This window comes from Urocitellus parryii, chromosome 9 (assembly GCF_045843805.1).
Source record: "Urocitellus parryii isolate mUroPar1 chromosome 9, mUroPar1.hap1, whole genome shotgun sequence".
Classification (NCBI taxonomy): Eukaryota; Metazoa; Chordata; class Mammalia; order Rodentia; family Sciuridae; genus Urocitellus; species Urocitellus parryii.
This window is the reverse complement of record NC_135539.1, coordinates 57,814,874-57,831,204: the sequence shown is the minus strand read 5'-3', so window position 1 is coordinate 57,831,204 and position 16,331 is coordinate 57,814,874. Positions and strand designations below refer to the sequence as shown.

The 16,331-nt window shown below is 39.7% G+C and overlaps 1 protein-coding gene across 5 annotated transcripts in view; it reads left to right on the top strand.

The window, feature by feature from the left end:
* Positions 1 to 5,134: 5,134 nt before the first annotated feature.
* Positions 5,135 to 16,331, top strand: part of Nmt2 (N-myristoyltransferase 2) — a 43,506-nt gene continuing 32,309 nt past the window's right edge. For 2 of the 5 annotated variants that reach the window (XM_077802615.1, XM_077802614.1), the window contains exons 1-2: positions 5,135 to 5,271; positions 10,834 to 10,910. In XM_077802615.1, the coding sequence (XP_077658741.1) occupies positions 5,162 to 5,271; positions 10,834 to 10,910 (187 nt within the window). In that variant the 5' untranslated portion in view covers positions 5,135 to 5,161. The remainder of the gene's footprint in view (positions 5,272 to 10,833; positions 10,911 to 16,331) is intronic. The other 3 variants (XM_026408139.2, XM_026408137.2, XM_026408138.2) reach the window with 2 other exon arrangements.

Genomic DNA, 16,331 nt, shown 5'->3' with positions numbered 1-16,331 from the left:
GGCTCTGATTGGTGATGTGGATTCAGAGATAAGTAAATGAGTTATTCAGGAGGTGATGGACTGGTGTCAGATGGCTGCAAGTATGTAAATGTCTAAAAGAGAGGGTGTCATTGGGCTGAGAGGAAAGAAAGGACGACTTTCCAAGCTGAGGACTGACTGAAAGACCTGGAGCAGAGGAAGAGCCTGGTGTGTCCAGAGGCTAAAGAAGCAAACTTGGGGGAGTGTGGAGGGCGTGGGGAGGCTGAGGCAGGGCAGAGCTTGAATGCTAACCTAGGCAACTCTGACTCAATGAAGAAAGCATCTGGGAGCTACAAAGGTCTTAAGTCAGGGGACTGGCACGATTGGCCTGCTATAGAAGGATTTTTCAAGTAGTGCTGGTGAAACGGATCTGGAAGCAGAGACCACTCACCTGGAAGTCTGTTGGAGCTATCGGGGTTGTGTACAGCCAATTCCCTCTACCTTCACTCATTTCCCCTCACCTCTCTAACTTCTTTTGTTTCCTCCTCCTTCTCTTGGTTTTCTTTTATGTCCTTTCTCTTCCACACCTACTCTTTTCTCCAAGCATTCTTCCAGAGAGTGCTCAGAAGCTCTGATTTCGGACAAGCTGAAATAGATTCTTTTGTTTCCTTGAGTTCTAGCAAAATTTTCTGGTTCAACAGTGTGCTTCTGGATATATCATATTTATTAATAAAAACATTTGTTAACTTCAGAAATACAGTATTAAATAATACACTGTTGATAAATTTGTACATATTTAAGGAGTTCAGCAAGCAATGAGGTCTCAATGTGACCTTGTTTATAGAATTAAGATACCTTCCAGCTCCTAAATAAATGCATGCTTCCATCTACCTGGCATCATTTCAGAGTCCTCTAGAATTTTCAGTGTCATTATCCTCAAGCTGCAACTTGTCTTACAAAGGCAAGACACACCCAGCCAAAGTGAAGTTTTAAAGGTAGCAAATTTGCAATACTCACTGTGGCACCACCCTGCATTCTGAACAATAAGAATAATAAGCAGAATAATAAGAGGCAAGAGGTGAAAATTATGCTTAGAATGACCATAAGAAGTGCTTTCAAATGCATCATTTCAAGAGGTGCAGTGTGGTTATAGGGCTACTCAATAATTGGAAATGGAGTCATCTTAAAAAAATAAATAAAAGCAAATGAGTCTGAAGTAGGTCAGCTATCAGGAATAGTCAGTACAAACTACTGGTTTGGCATTAGTCTTTTTCAGACATCCCCAGGTATACAGATAATAATCATAATTGACAGTAAGGAAAGAGTCAAGTTTTTAAAGATTTTTATTTGGTTTATTTGGTTAGTTGTTGCTGCATAATAAAATATTTCAAAATTTAATGGCTTGAAACAATGATCACTCATTATTTTTCACAAGTCTATGGGTCATATGCAGAGAATGCTGACCTCAGTTTGACTCCCTCACATGTCTGTTGTTAGTTAACTGAGGATTGAGAGTACAAGGACCTGAGTTGGCTCAGCTCTGCTCTGCTCCACATCCACCCAAGAGGTTTACCCAAGAATAGAATCATGCAAGGCCTTATTCTGTCACTCTCTTAACCTCTTTAAATTGTCCATCTTTTTATTTCTTTAAACTTTGTTCTGAACTATTTCCTCAGATTCTGTGTTCCATTTCCTCATATATCTCTGCAGCTGTGTCTAATATTTACTATCCTCTGAAGAAATAGAAAAGGGTAGGTTGGTATGCATGTATAGGTTCAAAATGAAGCTTTATATTTTCTGTATTAATTCAGCACTACCTTTGGAGTCCTAGTGTCAAAATCCCTTAACTGCTTCTCTTTATAATCCTACTCACCCCATAACCCCACTTACTATTCACATTGTAGTATTCAAAATAGAAAACATGGAGAATATTCAAATATGTATGGAGGTCAAGTACTATATAGTATTACTTTAAAGTTAATGCATAGTACTCTTCCAAAGATAGATTGACTTGTGTAAAATTTACATTGTAATTAATATATCTGTAATTTGTCACTGCCTATTCTCCTATAGATAACAGGAACTACCCTACTCTCTTTAAATATTTGTCATATTTTTGTCTAAAAATGTACTTTATAAGCAAAAAACAGGCTAATATGTAAGTCCCTGATTATATTAAGAAGTTATATCCCTCACATATATTAGAATTGCTATGAAAAAAAGGAATAAAGAAAGAAAAAGGGAGAGGGAAGAAAGAAGGAAGAAAACAAACATTGAAGGAGATAGGGGAAAACTGGAACACTTGCACACTGTTAGTGATACTGTAAATGCAGCTGTTACCAAAAACATACAGAAGTTCTTAAAAAAACATGAAATGACTGTATGATTCAGCAACTTCACTTCTGGGTATACATTCAAAAGAACAGAAAACAAGGTCTTAAAGAGATATTTGTACACCTATATCCATAGCAGCATTGTTCACAGTAGCCAAAAGTGTAAGAATCCCTATGTCCATCAGTGTATAAATAGATAAACAAAGTGTTGTCTATACATAAAATGGAATCTTATTTAACTTTATTAAGGAATGAAATCTGATATATGCTATAACGTGGAAGAAACTTAAGAGTATTTAGAGTAGTCAAACTCACAGAAACAAAGTAGAATCACCATTGAAAAGGAGAGGGAAATGTGAAAATGTTTAATAAATGTGGAAAAGTTCTGGAGATTAGTAGTGTTAAGTATACTTACATTGTTGTACAACCAACTATATAATTAAAAATGTATAGTTTTTAAGACAGTACCTTTTTTTTTTTTTAAATGTTGTGTGTTTTATCACAATTAAGAACGAAGAAGTGGGCTGGGGATGTGGCTCAAGCGGTAGCACGCTCGCCTGGCATGCGTGCCGCCCAGGTTCGATCCTCAGCACCACATACAAAGATGTTGTGTCCGCCAAAAACTAAAAATAAATAAATAAATAAATAAATAAATAAATAAATATTAAAAAAAAAAGAACAAAGAAGTTACTAGGTGCTGTGGCACACACCTGTAATCCCAGAAGCTTGGGAGATTGAGGCAGGAGAATTTCGAGTTCAAAATCAGTCCCAGCAACTTAGCTAGGTCCTATGCAACTCAGTGAAACCCAGTCTCTAAATAAAATATAAAAAAGGGCTAGGGATGTGGCTCAGTGATTAAGTGTCCCTGGGTTTAATCTCTATACAAAAAAAAAAAATAGTTATAATACTTTAAAACAAAACCAATTATACAACTATGGTCTTACATTTGTAATAGGAGATGAGCCAGGCAGAGCAGGAAATTCCCAAGAGCTCTTAAACATACTGGCAACCACCCTACAGAACTCTTTCTCCCAAATTAGCTTTGGATCCGAGAGACCAGAAGTGCCACTTGGCTCCCATTCTCCAAACTCTGGGATTAAACCAGAGAAAGAAGTAAAAATTTATAGAAATACATTCTGTACATGACAATAGGATTTGGGAACCCTCAAGGTCATGTGCAATTTTTTTCCTCCTTCAAAACATTAAACCTGAGAAACATTTGTATTATATAATACTTCAATCCAGTGCTGTACAAATGTCTGAGCAAACTTATTTCCATTCTGGGGAACAGATGTTCCCTCATTGTCATTATTTTCTGGTGTTTAACTGTTTTTTGATGTCCATACTTAATTTCCCTCAAATTATTTGTTTTCTTAGCTTTTTTTTCTTGTATGCTTGAAAATTCAAATAAATATATGTCTATTGAGTTTCCTTTGCCCTGTATTTTAAAAAACCTTTGAGAGAACCCTTCTGACTGCTGATCTGTCTGGCCTAGTCAGGTTCCTTTTGGTAACTCAAGCAGGTTACAGTTTTCCAACTATTCATGTTCCTAGAGATGAGCTGCAGGAACTCCATTGATCTGTATTTGCCTTTATCCTTAAATTTGAAGCTAGAGGCCTCATAGGACTCTGTCTCAGAAATAGTTGCAATTGTTAAAAGTAATACTGTATTTCCTCCATGTTTTGGCCCCATTTCCACTTCTTAGCTGGATCAACATCAAATAGCTAATGGACTTTGAAATCGCTCTGCAATTTTTGTCTTTAGATACTTCCATCTTATTGTATTCTAAGGACATATTCTCCTTTCTGGGGGGAAAAAGAAGCCACAAAATGGTCTAATACCTTCTGCAAATAAATGACCCAGACCCCAAATTTCTGGTGGTCCTTTAAAGTCTCCTTTTCCTCATTGCACAATTTCTGCCTTTGTGAAAACCACCGCGTAGACTTCTGGCGATCCTGCGGGAACTTTGAACATTATCTATCTCAGGAAAGCAAAGGAAAGGACTGCTGTGTACAGGACGACCACAAATGGAATCTGAACTTCACCTGCCTTTTCTTAGGCAATCTAGGTCATGACCTTCACTTCGGGGAATGGCAGAGTAGCTTACCTGAAACTGTGTCCCCATTTCCCTCAAGATATTTGTTCTGGTCTCAAACGACTGTATTCAGCCCAAATGGGACAGCTCCAGATTTTTTTCGAGTTTTATGGTTGTGAGAATGGTTGGAACAGGGAGGTGGGAAGTTGAAGGCAGTCTGCTACGACTTTGACTTTGGTTTTACAATAGACAGATATAGGTACATGAAATGGACGTTTTTAAAAGCAAATGCGTGCGACGGGGCGGGAAGAGCTTCTGGAAGTCACTGGCCTAGGCATGCCTACTCCTTTGCAAAATTCACTGCCAAAGCCGAAGCGCTCCGAAACAGGCGGAGATGTAAAATCGAGTGGCTTGTGTTCCCAAAATGTGGGTGCACAGCACAGTCTACACGTTGTGGCCTAGAGAATCGAGGCTAGGTCAGATGAGAGGCTCAGGCTCTGCGGTGCAGAGCCGGCCGGCTCCTCACAGCCTCGGGCTGGGAGTCCCCCACCTCCACCAACCCTCCCCCAAACTCCGGCCCGGCGGGGCCGGGGAAAACCCGCGTGCTCTGGCGGGTCGAGGTGGGAGTGGCGATGCTGAGCTGTGGGCGGTGAAGGAGGGCGGGGTCAGGCAGGGAGGCAGGGCGGGCCCGGCGGGGTGGGCGGGGCGGGCGCGGAGCCTGACTCCGGACTCGGAGCAGGACGGCGGGCGGCACTAGAGGGAGCTGCCGCCGCGCCCGCCCCGCCGTGCCGCGCCCGCCGCTCCGAGCGCCGCCTCCTCAGTCCGCGCCGCCGCGATGGCGGAGGACAGCGAGTCTGCGGCCAGCCAGCAGAGCCTGGAGCTGGACGACCAAGACACGTGCGGGATAGACGGGGACAATGAGGAAGAGACTGAGCACGCCAAAGGGTAGGAGGCGGCGCGCGGGCGCCACCGGGAACGACTGGGCGGAAACCTCACGCGCCTCGGGTCGCCGTTCGGGCTTGTTTCCCCGGGGTGTGGGGCCCCTCAGTGGCTCAGCTCCGCGGTAATTTCGCCCAGGCTCGAGACTATTGTGAAGTCCAGGTTGCTGGGCTCGCAGGAGAGAGGAGGCCCGGGGTGGGCGGGGAGGCGGGGACCCCGGGCCAGGGACGGCGACGCGGTTGTCACCTGCCGCGCGTCCCCGCCGGCTGGCCTCGCCCATCCCCGCTGCTGGCTTTGGCCCGGTGGAGGCTGCTCGCTGCCCTTGCCAGCGAGTGACTTTCGGTGGGAACCGAGGAGAAGCGCGACGCCCTTCCCTTTGTGGCGGCGGCGTTCTTGACCGTCCGCGGCGCGTGGGATGAAGTGGTCCTCCCGGTTCCTTGCCAACCTTCCTTGAGTCTTTTCACCCCTCCCCCTCCCCCAACCACCACCAGCCCCAGTGAAGTATTTAGCCGCGAAGCCCATGTGGGGAGTGGAACCGAGGTGTGCCCCTGGCGGTTTCTGGGCTGCTAGCGGCGAACTGCGCAAAGTTCTGCCTCCGCCGCCGGGCAGGGGGCGCCGAAGGGGTCCCGGCCGGGCCGGCTCCTGGGGACACTCAGTTTTGCCACCTTCCAGCGAATCCGCAGAGCTTTGTATAGAGCAGGGCTGACCCCCTGTACCGAGCTCCCATAGACCTGACCGCATCCTGCTTGCAAACCCAGTGTTTGCTCTCCAAAGTCAAATGCACCAAGTGTTTTAATACTTGATCGTGTTTCTTCACCCTTTGCGCTTGCCTTCCTTTCCACCTTCTGACTTGACTTGCGCTTGTGTTGGAGAAAAGATTGCTTCTGGTTAAGGGTGGTATGGAAATTCTTTTAAAGACGCGTGTTCTTTTTTTTTTTTTAAATAGATATTTGTATCATCCGTTTACCCTGTTGGATTCAAATTATGCGCCCGCACAGAGCAGTTATTGCTGCCCCCTTAGAACTGAGATTTTGTGTGAACCGTGGTGACTGTATAAGTGGGTCAGCCTAAAAACACGATTAGGGAGGCTTGAGTCACAGATGGCTTATTTATTCAATTCATGGAGATATTCTTTAAATGATTGATGATTGAAAGTGTATTTGCATTCTATTTAAAGTCTACTGTAAGATTTATTTAAGAAAGGAACCCTTATTGACCTTTAGTGCGTTAGAAAATATTAAATGACAGATTAAGAAAAAGAAAAGCTGACTACATGTATCTTCCATTGGCAAGCTGCTTTTTTTTTTTTTTTTTAAACAGCGAACACTTCAGTGGCAGCTGCAAGTACTGAATGTTATCATTCAAGTCTAGAAAAATTTTTAAAGAGAGGAAAGGAAATTGTACAGAAATCCGAGCCTGTATTCTCTTTATGCAGTGATAGAAATTTGCCTGTGATAGATAGCTGAATAAAATATGTTTCTGAAACAATAGCTCTGTTTCCAGAAATGGTTCCAGATGTAAGCTGATGGATTACTCGCATAAGTTCAGCTCCTCTTATCTTCCTGGGGAGAACTTGAATACTGTCCCCCCGCCATAATTTCTATATATTCTTCTTTGTTTGATATTCTGGGTTAGGAATTTTATTAGGGTTTCATCACTTACACAGTGCAGAATGTTCATGGTACAGAGAATTACTCATCTGTGTGCCCATTGATCTGGGACTGTTCCCGGACACCTTGCTGGTAGGCTGAGTGAAGTTCCCAGAATAACACCCAAAGGCATCTTGGAGCCCTCTTCAGAGATTTCCAGTTTTGTATCAACATGTTAATTAGGTGTTAGCATGGTTAATCAAAATCTAGAGATGCCCCATGGACTGAAATGTTTTAACCAAAAGCAGGTAATGTGATAATAACTTCTAGTGCAAAAAGATTAATATAATGGATTTATTTTAGTCTTTTAACGTGTAAGAAGATTTGTAAAACTCCAAGTGGCTGCTCTTGTTGGATTGCTTTTTTGGATTTGAATTTAGACAGTATGTGCCAGATTTGGGGAGTGATTGTGTTTGATTTGGCTCCTGCATTGATGATACTGCTCGGTAGAAACCTAGACTTTTCTGTTTTTTTTTTTTTTTTTAAGTAGTTCAAGTTTGTAAATGTTAAAATTTCAGAGTCCTCTTTTCTATACTTAGACTCTTCATTCTCTACCACTTTAAATACGCAACAAACAATGAGTCTTTAGAGGAATGAGTAGTTTAATGCTTCACCTTTAAAAGACAGATTGTCACTCTGAGGCCAATTGGTGGTGGTCAGTGCACAGAGTGGTAATTTACAGTAGTTTCCTTGTGGCCTGAAAGATTTAATTCATCCCCATCATTCAGGGTAATGTATTTGCTAGTTATTTTAACACATTGAGTTGAAACTATAGCCTCAGATAAAAGAAAAATACCCAGTGAGATTATTATTTTGCATTAAAATCTAAATACTACTGTGTATGCTTTTATTTTCATAGGATTTTATGGACTAAAAAGAGTATTTCATTTTATGGATAATGATGAAACTACATGAATGAAATATGAGATATTTTGTGTTTCATTAAAAAGCAATAGCATAAATATTATAAAATTCTTGAATCTTATTACCTTTATGTCTTATTTTCGTGGAAAATTTGCTCGCTTTTAACTTTTTGGTTCATTCAAGTATAGATGTAGCATATACTATGAAAATTTCGGGCTGGGGATGTGGCTCAAGCGGTAGCACGCTGGCCTGGAATGTGTGCCGCCCGGGTTCGATCCTTAGCACCACAAACAAACAAAGATGTTGTGTCTGCCGAAAACTAAAAAATAAATATTAAAAAAAACTTTTTTCTCTCTCTCTCTCTCTTAAAAAAAAAAAGAAATAGGCTAATAGATGATTACCTAGAAAGATTCTATTACTGGTTTGAAGGTGTGATTTACAATTGGATAAAAATAAGTAGGTCTTAGTGAAGAACTTGAGGGAGCCTGAAAAATTTCAAGCACATTAAAAGTTCTAGGGTAGTCTTGTTTATACTGTTATTTCCTTACAAAAACTTTCTACATAGATCAAAATTAGCTTCAGTCCACCTTCCTATATGAATTATTAGAAATGGGTTCAAGTGACTGAAAATAACTGCTAAAGTTGTCTGGAAGAGGTTACCTGTAGGATGAATTTCATAGGAACTTTTATGGGTTTGAGATTAGGTAGATAATCAAGAATCTTTAATATTTTAACCCTGTGCTTGTTCTTGATGTGTTTATGTCTTCTGTTATTTTTTTTCTGAAGGAATTTGGGAAACGGTTGAGGACTGGGTAAATTGTTGGAGCATTGGCTAAAACTTGCTATCTTCTAGCCACATCCATGTGTATCTTCTCCATTTGTGAACAACATCTGATAGGGGTCAAAATTTCCACCCCACAAGCACAGTCATGTCTAGGGTTGAAATACAGTCACATAGTTGGTCTCCAAATAAAATTGATGTTTAAGTTGATAACAAAACCGGTTGCCAACATTTAACTTTTAGAATGTATATTATATATTCTACACAAATTGATGTTTTTCTTTTTTCCATTCAGAGTTTCTCTCTTAGTATAGTCTGTGGGGAAATACCAACAATATTTATGTAGGGAATAAAAATAAACATGTGTATGTGTTGGCAGATAAGTGACTAAGTCCCTGAGGTAGATGTGATAATGTGATATAATTTTAGTATGTGAGAGTTAAGATTCTTTTTTTTTTTTGGTACCTGGGATTGAACCCAGGGGTACTTAATCACTGAACGACATCCCCAACCCCTTTTTATATATTATTTAGAGACAGGTCTCCTTGAGTTACTTAGGGCCTCACTAAATTGCTAAGGCTGACTTTGAACTCTTGATCCTCTTCAGCCTTCCAAGCTGCTGGGATTACAGGCATGTGCCGCCATACCCGGTGAGAGTTAAGACATTTTTAATGATATTTTTTTTTCTCAGAAAAATTAAAGATCTGGTACATGACAAAGATGAAAGCTTTGTAATTCTTATTACACAGAGTATGACCTCTCTTTTACCATCCCCCCAAAAAACTGAAATTACTCTGGGCAGCATATCTAACTTAATTTATTGTTGAGACTGACTATGGAAACTTCCCCTTAGTTACATGGATTCAGTGGGAATGTCCAGAAACATAACTCTCAATAGAGTTTTCTTTTCTTGGGAAATTTACAACATAATTCAAAATTACCCTTTCTGAAATTTGTTCTATTATCAGCTACAAGAATCGAAGTGGAAAGATGTATTAAAAGCCCTTGCCCACGGGACCTCCTCAGTTCAAGAAATAGTTTTAAATGATCAAATATCAGTTTAAACTTGTGTCTGAGATAGAGATATCATCCTTTGGCTCAGAACAGACTTTCTTCCCTGCCCCCATGGTGGCTAAAATACAGAAAATATCTAAGTATATGACATGTACCTTGCCAGCTTTGTTAATTAGCACCAGGATATACTATAAATCTATACTAGTTAAAATCAATTTGTTTTAACAGAACTAAAGTTCTGTTCCAAGTTCAAGAAAGGAGACAGGTTGTTATTCCACTTAAAAATATGTTAATCACTTTTACTTGTTATAAGAGTAAAAATATGCTTATTAAAAAATTCAAACAATAAAGTATACAGTGAATGAAAGTCCTTGGTTTTCCTAGAAATTCCTAGAAATGCCAGTTTAACGGTTTAATTAACTCACAAGTGGGTGTATGTGATTAACATGAATAAAATCATACTTCCATATGTTCCTTCATTACCTTGTATTTTTCACTATTACTGTTGTCTGCTAGAACTTTCTGGAATAATAGAAATATCCAGTTTGGTAGTCATTAACCACCTGGGGCTGTTAACCACTTAAGATGGTGTGACTGAGGAACAGTTTATTTGAAATTAATTTAAATTTAAACACCCCTGTGTGACTGGTGGCTATCATATTAGACAGCTTATATCATATCCTGCCTGTGAATTTTCCATTACACTAAAAATATTTCTTTATTGTCTTTTGCAGGAAATGTTAAATTTTCATTCTTCCTTTTTTTTTTTTTTTTAATTCTGGGGCTTATCTTTAACATTTTGAATAAGCATGTATTTAATCCATATTTCCCTATCAGTATCAAAAATTAGCCATATTCTAAAACACTATATAATCTTACAAGACATAAATGTGTAGGAGGTTTTGCTTTCATTTCCTAGGTTTTATTGAAATAACCTGGAATTTTAGTTCCATGTGACTTCTTTAATATCTATTCTTGTGTCCCTAAAAATGTTCTTTTTAACTATTTTGTTAATTTCACATCTGTGTTAAAATCTTTTTGGACTTTCCTGACAGTTTTCCTGTTGTTATCACTTACCACTCTTCCTTATAAAACACATTCTTTCCTTTATTTGCTTTCTAATTTAATTGTTTTTGCTTTTTCTTGTTTTCTTCCTTTTTTCAGTATTGGAGATTGAAGGCAGGATTTCACATGAACCAGGCAAACACTGAACTACATCCCCAGCTCTTCATTTTTTTTTTTTTTTTTTTTTTGAGACAGGGTCTCTCTAAATTGCCCAGGCTGGCCTCAAACTTACCGTCCTCCTGCCGCATCCTCCAAAATCATTGGGATCCTAGGTATGCACCAACACATCCAGCTTAATTTTTTTTTCTTATGTTGGATGTGGCTAGTTCTTACATGTATGAAGGTTCTGTTTCCTGCACATAAAAACCATAGATTAGACGTGCATGTAATTCTATAATAATTGTTCTCCCCTGCATCCTTCCTTTTTTCCTTCCTTCCCTCCCTCCCTCCTTTGACCCTATTTTGCATTGCTGAAAATGGAACCTAGGGCCTTGAAATAGTTAAGTGCTTGACCGCTGAACTACAGTCCCATCCTAACAATGATTTTTCTTTTAAACTCCACACACATTACTTTTCTATTTTCTGGTTTTTAGTGGTACATAGATTGTTTTCTCTGCCAACCTGCTTCTTTCTTATTTAGGTAACCTTATTCTTTTTGTTTGTTTGTTTGCCTTGTTTTCAGTCTAGAAGCTTCTTATGTTTTATCCCTATCCTGTAACCAAGAGGTTTCCATGCTCTTTTTTTTTCTTTTTTTAAAGAGAGAGTGAGAGAAGAGAGGGAGAAAGAGAGAGAATTTTAATATTTATTTTTTAGTTTTCGGCGGACACAACATCTTTGTTTGTATGTGGTGCTGAGGATCGAACCTGGGCCACATGCATGCCAGGCGAGCGCGCTACCGCTTGAGCCTCATCCCCAGCCCTCCATGCTCTTTTACAAACTTCTAGGATCATTGTTCCTTTAGTTAAACAAAATGACCCAAGCTAGTGCATATTTTGGGGGGCTTCTTGGGATTTAAGTTTTCATGGTCCTCAAGCATGTCCAGCCTGACTCCAACTTCCCCCATCACTAGACTTCTAATGGTTTTGGATCCTTTAACTTTTCTTAAGCATTTGACCTCGGGTGCAATGCAGTTGTCTGGCTTTCACTTTACCCCTAGGTCCTCACTAATGGACAGTTATTTACACCTTTTACTGAAGGTATTGTGGGTAATGGGGGAGGGTTGTGATTATAGCATGGGGCCAAAATCAACTTCAAATTCAGTGCCAGACATCATTGCTCACCAAGGGAATTTGTCCATCCACGCCCCTCTGTAGGCCATCATATGTGATTTCCCTCATGTCCTCTTCATCTATCTCTACTTCAAATTCAAGGTCAACCCAAATGTCCTTTCTTTCATGAAGCCAGAGATGATGACCCCTGTCAGAGGTCTGGAGCCCTTAATGAATGTGTCCTTTCCATGGCACCTTCCCACTTGTGTCCCCACCCTGTCTCCCCAGTCATCTGCTCAGGCAGACCCTTGTTCTACTGCCAAGGAAGACATGGCTCCTTGAGATAAGTGGCTTGTTGGAGGCCGCATGGCTGATAAGTGAGTAACACACATAAGCTGTTGCTGAATGTGTGTGGAACATCCACACATTAGCTCAAGAAAAAGGAAATTTTATTTAAACATATAATAGGTGATTTCAAAATAAGGAACAGATAGTCTGTTAGAGACCCAAGGTTTATTTATCTCTAGCCTCTGCTCCCTTCCTCCGTCCCACTCAGCCCTGTCTCCCCTCCTCAGTGCCTTTGCTCCTTTGGCTTGTTGTGCAGGCAGTTTTGCTCTACCACGCACTCCTGCCATGATATGCTGCCTCACCAAAGCAACTGAGCCAGTTAAGGACTGAAATCTCCCTTAGTGTTAGCCAAAATAAACCTTTTCCTTTTTTCTTTATAAGTTAGTTATTTCAAATATTTTGTTATAGTGATGGAAAGTTGATTGATAAAGTGGTCAGCAGTTGTTTTCAGAGTAGGATATGGTGGGCACATGGCTGTGGACCAAATTGTGTGTCTTTTCAGATTTATATGTTGAAGCCTAAATCTCCAGTGTGATGGTATTAAGTCTTGAAGGTGGAGCCCTCATGATGGGTTTAGAGATGTAGAGAACAGAGCTCTTGCCTCTCCACCAGAAAAAGATTTGTCACTAGAACCCATCAGTACTAACACCCTGATCTTGAACTTCTAGCTTCCAATAATATGAGAAACAAATGTCTGTTTTTTAAGCTACTCTGTCATTGGTATTTTCTAATAACAGCCTGAGCTGAATGTGTCTGCAAAGCAAGGACCGGTGTCTACCTGTTTATTCACAGTTCAAGGCCAGCGTCTGCAACTTAATGAGACTGCCTCAAAATTAAAAAAAAAGAAAGGACTAGGATTATAGCTCATTAGTAAAGCAACTCTGAATTCAATTCCCAGTATGAAAATAAATAGATAAATATCCTTGCTCCTTGATTAGCTTTGGGACATACAAAAAAGGAAGTAAAAAAATGAAAATTTTGTAGGCAAGGGAATTTAGAAATAGCAATCTAATTTAAAAAGCACATCAAAATTTTAACTTTGCTAATACACATTAATATTATTAAATATAACAAAGGTAGTACAATGTTGAAATGAATCTCAGCCATAAAGGATTTTTTTTTAACTTATCTAATTTTAGTAAGCTGAGAAAGAACCAGAATTGAGAAAAGCCAGATGCTAGTAGATATCAGCTATTCTATCAGAAAAAAACACTTGTGAGCCTGGGTGAAAAAAGCTATTAAAAGTGGGTAACTTTTTACTGATTTGGACTATCATAAAGGATGTATTCTGCCAAGTTTCTCAAGCCTTTTTAAAATTTGATTTTTCTACTTGTTATGTTCATTTCATTTTTAGGAAGAGTTTTTTTTTTTTTTTTTTTTTTTTTAAGAGGAGAGAGAGAGAGAGAGAGAGAGAGAGAGAGAGAGAGAGAGAGAGAAAGAATTTTTAATATTTATTTTCTAGTTCTCGGCAGACACATCTTTGTTGGTATGTGGTGCTGAGGATCGAACCCGGGCCGCACGCATGCCAGGCGAGCGCGCTACTGCTTGAGCCACATCCCCAGCCCTTTAGGAAGAGTTTTGCTGTTGTTGAACAGCTAATGTTCTTAGTCTTTAAGTTACATGTATTGATCTTAAAAAACATTTCTTCTTCTATTCTAATATTGGACTATTTTCAAAGAACGTTGTCACTTCGCAAACTGAACTTCATACTAGAATAGTTTCTGGCCAATGTGTGTTGAATACAATTACATTATTAAACATTATCTTTTATCAGAAATGGTTTTTAGGGCTGTGGCTGTGGCTCAGTGGTGGAGTGCGGCCTAGCATGTTTGGGGCACTGGGTTTGATCCATAGCACTGCATAAAAAACTAAACAAAAAATTAAAAAAAAAGAAATGGGTTTTTATGTGAAGTAGGCACTAAAATGGATTGATAATAGTGGGATTAATGTAGGAGAAGGCTAATGAGATAGGCCATACTTTCCCATTTTTAGAACTTGGTAAGAGTTTAAATGAACCTGCAATTGGAAGCAACCCAGTATATATGAAAAGAGATTGGTTAACAATACAGACTGGAGGCTACTAGATCCTATTCCAGCCAGGCTTGAATCCTGGGCTTGCTATTCAGCCTTGGAGAGCTCGAAGCCCCCGATGACAGCTGGAAGGTTGGCTTTCTGCTTTGGATTGTGGTTACACTTGGGGGAAAAAATGAAGAAATCAATAGTGGAATTCCACAGATGAGCCACTGACAAAACAAAAGTCACATGACTTCTTCAAGCACCTGCATTGCAGTTAAAATCCACTATTGAATTGGATGGTTTCATGATAATCTCGTGATGATGTGATGCAAGATGGAGACAGATTTGTGGCAAGTACAACTGATAATTTGGGTCATCCTTAGCCGTCTTCCCCAGCTGTGGATATGAATTATCTTTCATCAGCAGGGCAATGCAATGCATCTTGGGGTGACCTTCACTGTTTTTAATAAACTGAACCAAAATCTCCTCATGCTTTTTTTCCTCTCTCTCTCTTTTTCTTGTGTACTGGGGATTAAACCTAGGGGTGCTCTGCCACTGAGCAACACCTCCAGGCCTTTTTTATTTTGAGACAGGCTCTAAGTTGCCCAGGCTGGCCCCAAACTTTAACTCCCACCTCAGCTGCATCAGTTGCTAGGATTACAGGTGTGCACCACCATGCCTAGCCCTTGTGTTTTCTCTCTAGTGTAATCCCCTTCCTTCTAGGGAAGTGATGTCCTAACCAGAGCACCAGAGTTGTGCACATGCATATGGTAATTCAAAAAAAAAGTAGCAATTATTTTCATTTTTCTCTGATGGGAATTCAATTTCTCTAATGCTTCTGATTGAAAGATTCATGTTTGCACTACTGCTTTTAATGAAATCTTTATTATATACCTGGTTCCTATATATTGAGCTGTTACTGGCATGTCTGTTATAGTTCAGTGATCTTTTTTTCTAGTTCCAGTCTCTGATGGGTATATATTTTATTTTATTTCTTAAAAATGTTGTAGTTGTAAAACCATTGTGATTCTTAAGGACAGATCAGAAAATACATTAAAATAGAAGATTACTCATCTGTAATCCCACCATTTTCTTTTTATCTTTCTTTCTTTTTTTTTTTTTTTTCCAATACTGGAGATTGAACTCAGGGTTTCACACATGGTAGGCAAATGCTGTATCACTAAGTTATATCTTTAGCCTTAATCTCACCATTTTTCTTTTTGTTGTTGTTTTCAGTTTTGCTTATTTGGTACTGGGGATTAAACTCAGGGGTGCTTTACCACTAGTTACATCCCAGCCCTTTTTATTGTTTATTTTCAGACAGTGTCTTGTAAGTTGTTTAGGGCCTTGCTAAATTGCTGAGGCTAGCCTTAAACTTGCTATCCTCCTGCCTCAGCCTCCTGAGCTGCTGGAATTATAGGTATACACCACTGTACCTGGCCAATCTTACCATTTTCTATGCAGGTAATTGGAAATCAAGAGGGAGAATATTTGTATCAAACCACTGATGTTTCCTCTTTTGCCCAGTGAGTGGGGAAGAGCTGAGTGATCATTTATCCTGTAAAGTCTAATATTGCTTCTCATCTTTGGAATTCATATTCTGTTTAAATTGAGTATATTTCATGTGACTCTTAAAGTTAATGTATTAATTATGATTGGTTGAGCTGTTGTAGACCCTGTGTTAAGTCAGCTTTTGTTCACTGTGACAAAATACCTGAGAAAAACAACCAAAAGAAGGAAAAAGGGGCTGGGGTTTTAGCTCAGTGGTGGAGTGCTTGCCTATCATGCATGAGGCACTGGGTTCGATCCCTGACACCATATAGAAATGAACAAAGAAAATAGAGGTATTGTGTCCATCTACAACTAAAAAAATATTTAAAAAAAAAGAAGGAAAGATTTATTTTCTTGATGGTTTCAATCCGGGGTTGTGTGGCTTCATTGCTTTGGGCCCAAGGTTAGACACACCATCAAGGTGGAATGGTGTAGTGGATCAACACCCTGCTTACCTCCCCCTGGTGACTGGGAAGGAAAGAGAGAGAGAGGAAGAGGAAGGGACTGTGGATTAGATATAGTCTCCAAAGGCATGACCCTAAGGGCCTACTCCTTTAGTTAGCTCCCACC